At 40.2% G+C, this 6,523-nt stretch overlaps 1 protein-coding gene across 2 annotated transcripts; it reads right to left on the bottom strand.

Moving 5' to 3' along the window:
* Positions 1-1,321: 1,321 nt before the first annotated feature.
* foxr1 (forkhead box R1) lies at positions 1,322-5,155 on the bottom strand. Of its 2 annotated transcripts, none has more exons than XM_036135673.1 (7): positions 5,003-5,155; positions 4,725-4,817; positions 4,151-4,338; positions 3,122-3,190; positions 1,993-2,120; positions 1,566-1,798; positions 1,322-1,425 (listed from the first exon to the last, which is right to left on the bottom strand). In XM_036135673.1, exons 1-7 carry the CDS (start codon positions 5,121-5,123, stop codon positions 1,397-1,399), a joined length of 861 nt encoding a protein of 286 aa, XP_035991566.1. In that variant the 5' UTR covers positions 5,124-5,155; the 3' UTR covers positions 1,322-1,396. The 2 variants fall into 2 exon arrangements, with proteins under 2 accessions (XP_035991566.1, XP_035991567.1); XM_036135674.1 differs by having other exon boundaries at positions 1,566-1,723.
* Positions 5,156-6,523: the final 1,368 nt, after the last annotated feature.

The raw sequence follows: 6,523 nt of genomic DNA, 5'->3' as shown, positions 1-6,523 counted from the left end.
AAGGTATCTAAGTTTATCAGAAAAAAACGCAACTTATTTTAAAGATGAACATTTTTAATTAGAATTTTATTAAACTTCTGCGTTAAGTTAAATATTGTTAAAGGTAATGTTGGCTGGTGTAGTTCGTCTGTCTGGCAGGTGTTTTTGGGTTGGAGTAAAATGAGTCCATAGATCCACAGGAGGCTTTTTCAAACATTTCTGGTGAGACTCGCTTCTACAGTGTTGCTTCACATCGCCCTCCACTCCGTGTAAAAATAACTTAATAAAAAGCTCTCTGAGAATCGCCTCTCTCTGGCCTCACCCAGTTAGCACCCGTTCTCCAATTCATGTTGTAGCTGCGGTTTATTTGTTTTAATCTTTTTGACATAGTTTCCTTAATCTGTATGCATCAAAATCCTTGTCATTTTATTTAATGAGTGTCCAGGTGCGCAGCTGCTCATGTGGTGAGACTGCTGCTTTTTGACTGACTGCAGCTCTGTTTTTCCCGCATCGGACCCAGTCAAATGCGGGACATTGTTTCACATCCGACCGTCCAAAAAACAAAACTTTATTAGCCTGAGCTAACACGTTACTCTTATTTGAGTTTTAAACAAAACTTAATAGCTGATAAACGCGGTGACTAACCAGGGATCTCCTCATGATTCGCCAAGTTACTGGAAGCGAGGGAATAAACACTGACGGGTGACGTGGCCAGGGGTGGAAATAACTCAGTTAACTGCCAGAGCAGCAACCAGTTAACTGGTTGTTCTCAAATCCAAAGAAAACTTTTGACCACCGCTACTTTCATTCATGCATCTGTGGCAATTTTGAGATGCTCTTCCAAAAAATTTAATGATCGAACACCGATAAACCTCAGATGGCAGATGGCAGCTTTGCAAAGACCCGCCCTACTCTGATTGGATAATGCTCCGGCTGTGCCAGATTTCATTGGTTGAGCGCAGTTTCTGTTTAAAACATTGAATATAAAGTTTAGACTGAACTTTTTGCACTAATTTTCCAAATGACGGAAATCCGTGGCAGCGACAGAGAACTTTAACCCGTGGCCTATGCAAACCTACGCCCATGCATCTACCCATATATGTCTTTCTCTTGAAGGGCTGTACTGAAACGAAATTTCCCCCACGGGAGACAAACAAATTCAATACGTCTCCCCAAGTTGCCCTTCGTTCCAACAGTCATGTCTCTGGACTGTGGGAGGGAGGTGGAGTACAAAAAGGTTTTTATATAGCCAAAGTTGGACTGTAATTAGCAAAAAAAATAATAAAAAAAGTTCTAAAATTTTTCCAGAGTATAAAGAAATTTACCACAATTGAAGAAAACACATTCAATTCAACCATACATTTGCATATTTTATTTTGTACCAATTTAAATGCAATGACATCTTTGGTAGCAGCAGTCACATTTCAAGTAAACTCCATACTACATCTGAAATGAAAAAAACAAAAGTTTCACAATCTTTATGCATTAATCTCACAAATGACTTCTAGCAGGCTGACAAACTGTAGTTTTTCCCTTTTTTAAAAAAAATCTGATTTTAGTCAGAAATAAGAACCACGCAAACTGACCTGGTTTGGACATGCTCCTCTTGAGCATCTTCAGGGTTTCGCTGGTCAACACTTGGATCTCGTCCTGTAGTCGGCGGTGGCCATCCAGAGTCAGGTGCCAGAAGCATGATTTCCTTTTCCCCTCTTTGCAGAGCTGGTTGCAGGTTTTTCGGAAACTGCTGCTGAAGCACAAATTATGACGGATTGTGTTTTTCCAGCCATCTGGAGCTGTCTGAAAGAAGGGGAAGTGTTCTCTGGGAGAAGAGAAAAAGCCAGCGAGGGGAAGTAGCAGCAAAATCTTTTTGAGAAAGGCAAACACAGACCAGAGTACATGCCATAAACCTTTTCAGGCCCATTTCAAAGATTCCAGACAGAGCCTATTGAAAATGATGCTGGGTGATCAAAGGGAACCAGTGTGTCTACATTTTATAGACTCTCCGGTCCTGACCTGGTGAAGTTGTAAATCTGCTGGACTTTAAGGCTCCCAGTTTGGCTGCTCTTGAGAGCCAGAGAAATGAGGATGCAATAATTCACCGGTGGGCGAGGCCAGCATCCTGGCTTCAGGGTCTTCAGGTCCTGAGAAAAGGAGGAATAAATTAAAGCAAATAAAAAAAAAAAAGCATATTTGATGTGAATTAAATATCTGAAGCAAATGTGTGAGAACCAGTGTTGCCAGATTAGGGAGTTTTACACACAATTGGGCAGTTGGCTTTTTTATAATTGGCTTTGGAGTCAGTTTGGCGTTTTTTTTTTTTTTTTTTTTAAATTAACTTCTTATCATTAGTCATTGATTCATAGTTATTGGGGATATTTCACTCCACCATGTACTGATCACAAATTACTGCATAGTTCAGGGTAGGCCAACTCCGGTCCTCGAGAGCCGGTGTCCTGAAACTTTTAGAGGTTTCCCTGGCCCCACACACCTGAATAAATAGCACAATTAGCTCCTCAGAATGCAGTCAGGTTCTTCAGAGTCCTGCTAATTAACTTATTATTTGACTCAGGCGTGTCAGACCAGGGACACATCTAAAGGTTGCAGGACACCGGCTCTTGAGGACCGGATTTGGCCACCCCTGGAGATTTTGTAATAAAGGTAAGAAATCAGAATGACCATAAATAATTAGTTATTTTAAATGCTGTGTAGCATTAAGCTTTGCATATTTATGTATGCACAATGATCATAGTTTGAGTCTTTCAGATGTGAAACAAAGGTTGTTTTGAAGCCCAATCTGATCTGCAAACATGTTGGGGAGGGGGAGGATGTGTCACGTCACACTCTGATTTGTTGTGAACTCTGGGCGGATTTTGGTGGATTGCAGTTTTCAAAATAAGTATTGATGTGCATTCAGGGCCCCCAAACAGTAAATATTTGATTGGGCGGGTTTTTGTGTGTTGTGGCAACACTGACGAGATCCAGCAGGACACCATAGGGACCCCAAAGCGCTTAACACTACATTCAGTCATTCACCGTCAGTGATAAAAGTAATTTTAGCCACAGCTGCCCTGGGGCAGACTGAAAGAGGCGGGGACAAGTTACAGAACAAATGCAGAACAGTTAAGACCCTGGGAAAGCTCACCACAACTTTTGTGACCCTTCCTTTGCGTCTGGTTCTGGTTGGTCCACTACGGCCCTCTTCTTTCTTTATCTGAAAGTTAAAGAAGTGGAAATTAAAGGTAGAGTCCCACATTCATGATATTGACACAAATCAGCATTTAACTGCTTTAATTACATACAATTTCCAGGAAATTGTTTCACGATTAAACAAAAAACAAAAAAATACATTTCTACAGCACTTAGTGTAACAAACCACAGTATAAAAGAGGACAGTATTAAATGTCTGCCTTGTGAATCACATCCATTTCCAACACAGATTAATTTATTAATGTCACTGCAGTCTAGAATACGATCTCCTGATAGCCTTGGCAAAATAATTTAATCATGCATGCGCTCAGTTTTAAAAATTTGAGTCCAATTTAACTTTTATTCAAGAGAACCAATTCAAGTTGGTTTACACACACTATTTAGTGACTTCACCCATTGCATTATGGGACTTGTGTTATAGAACTCTGTATTCCTGCTGACAAGTTGCTGTAACGGTTGCCAACATTGTCAAGTTAAAAAGTTGTACCTTGCACCCTTCTTGCATACCATCACTAACTTATAATGCAAAGCAATTCAACTGCTCTGTGGTCCACAAACCTGCTTTATAAGTTCACACACACACAACACCGCTCGGGTTTGCCTCAGACAATGAGACTCACTACAGAGAGAAGAACAACCACCTGACCCAGTGGTCTTCTGACAGTCCCTTGTCCTGAACACCAGCAAACCAAGGCGACTGTAGTGGATTTCAGAAGGTTTAAGGATGACAGACATACCGGTCCTGATACACAGAGACAATGGAGCTTGCTAAGAACATCACATTCCTGGGTCCTCGGACCAGTCCTACACAAATGTCACCTTACTTTAGGGGTTTGGTTTTGCAAACCCCTAATTTATATCTATGCATCTGCTTAAAAAGACAAAAAACACGCAATGTGCTGCAACTAGGCTCTGCTTGATATTAAAAGTAATCCTCACAAAGAAGAATGCCAGAGGATGTTACCGTATATTCCGCTGAGGGAGGAGGAGAAGGCAGCAGGTCCTCCTGATGGGGACATATTGGTGGATCCTGTTTCTCAGGTAACTGGTGAGCAGGTTCAGGCTGCTGATCAGCATCATTCTGGATATATTCGATTGGACAGACGATGTTGGGATTCACCCAAAGCCACGGGTTTGGTTTAACAAATGTATCTAATAGAGAGGGAAATAAACATTGCACAGTGAGTCAATGAGCTGCAATGGTTTTTATTTTAGTGCTCATTCAAAATTATCTGCATGTTTCAGAGGAACAAGAGTGACCAAAAAAGGGAGCAATGATAATATATAGTAATAAAAAAATAAGATAAAAATTCAAAAATATGTCCAATCTGACCACTTTATTTTGAAACAAAACCAATCCAACATTAATTCTCTTTTTTCTGATCTGTTTTACTAAATGCAACATAGCCAGCATCAATGACAGTACACCTGTGGTAAAAACTGAGGCAAAAGTATATATTAAATACAAGAGTTTATAAAATAGTTTGCCAATGACAAAAAGGTGCAAAAGGTAAACTCAGGTAATCAGGTAAACTCACCTGATGTTTTATCGTACCAAATGAATTCATCTTTTCTTCTCGAGGCCCTTGCAGAAGGTCTTTGAGCCACATATTGATCATTTGGTTTGTCATCTGTCAGAGATTGACAAACCTCACCGTCACACATTAGACGGCACAAAAACCCATCGGACTCTAAATTCTCATTGTGATTCTGAACGCTTCTCTCTTGTATGAAGCAAAGATTTTCTGTGCCGTTTCTAATCAGTGGTTGAGTGTCAATTACTCATTTAATAGTTTCAGTTCTTTTTAATATTCACCATGATGAATTTGGTCAGTGGTAGTAGCCAGTTTCAGCTCTTTATCCATGTCCCAGTCTGTCAGACCAACACAGCAGTGCAGGTCAAAGAATCGAGCATCGGTTTTCAGCTGAAAAGTCATGCTTGGATCTGTTTCAGAGGGTTTCTTTCTCTCTGATGAGGGAAGGGAAACTGAGGCCTGCAGGCTTTTAATTCAGCAGCTGGAGCAGAACTGCCAGATTGGACCCAATCAGATCTAACAGAGTACAGCTTGTCGCCCAATGGAAACGGGCCAAACCGAGGCTCGCTGTTTTATGTAACTTTTATTGAATTTGGGTTTTGGTCTTGTTTAAAAAAAAAAAAATACTAATATGAGTATTTTGCAGTTGTTTTTTAAAAGCTTACATTGACACATTTGAATTGTTTTTTTTTTTCTAAAAATCCTATTTCACAGAAAAATATAAATTACTCTTGCTTAACATTCCTGAACAAAACAAGTTTTTTGCCAGAGTTTTTTCCTGAACAAGTTACTACATTGTTCAGGAATAAACTAAGTTGGGTCGGATAAGGTTTCCACATCAAGGAAACATTAAAAGCTCTACAGGCTCTCTGAAGGTCTTCTGTAGATTTGCTTTGGACTTACAGTTTTCTCACCTCAATCCAGTATCCAACCATTTCAAGAACTTTATATACAGACAAAATAAAGGTGCTGCTTCTCTGCTCCCAAAAGGAGTCTGTTGAGGTTGTTCTTCTGATCAGGATTCCCCCTGGGTGTTTCTCTTTGAGGGGTTTCTGGGCACATCCCACTGGGAGAAGACCCAGAACTCCCTGGAGGGGCTGTTTATCCTGTCTGGCTTGGTAACACTTTAGAATCCCCCAGAACTCAGAACTCACTGGAGGAACCCCTGCGACAAAATCTTGATGATGCATAAAGAAAAAACGGAAAGTTATAGTAATATCTTTATTGTCGTTGAAACATACATTACAATGAAATTTGTTCTCTGCTTTTAACCCATCACCCTTGGATAGCAGTGGGCTGCCATGTTCAGTGCCCACTGTTCCCCAAGGGTGATGGGTTAAAAGCAGAGAACAAATTTTGTTGTATGTTTCAATGACAATAAAGATGATATTACTATTACTATCTAGACGATATTCTGATTTACTCCCGTGACCTTGCAGAGCACCAATGCCATGTGCGTCTGGTCTAAGGTGACCAGATTTCTGAAATCAAATCTGGGGACATTTCTTGCTCATGGATAAAAATCAATTCATCTCATCAAGATGAAATCAGGAAACAGGGACAGTAATGGTTTCATTTTTTTTTATACATGTTAATATTTAAACAACAAAAATCCAGTGTAAAAGCCAGGAATGTGCCTCTCCAGACCTTTAGTGCATCCTAAGATTAATTAAATCAATAAATAGTGTTATTAATAGAAACTAGAACTGTGTCTCTGGGTTGGGGCAAAGTGGAGGGGTCAAGAGTGGTTAGCAGGGTTTTCCAATTTTGTGGGACCCAAAGAGCTCTGCCGCCTCCTAAGG

The sequence above is a fragment of the Fundulus heteroclitus genome, chromosome 4 (assembly GCF_011125445.2).
Source record: "Fundulus heteroclitus isolate FHET01 chromosome 4, MU-UCD_Fhet_4.1, whole genome shotgun sequence".
Taxonomy (NCBI): Eukaryota; Metazoa; Chordata; class Actinopteri; order Cyprinodontiformes; family Fundulidae; genus Fundulus; species Fundulus heteroclitus.
The sequence above is the reverse complement of the archived record's forward strand: the minus strand, read 5'-3'. Positions and strand labels throughout refer to the sequence as shown.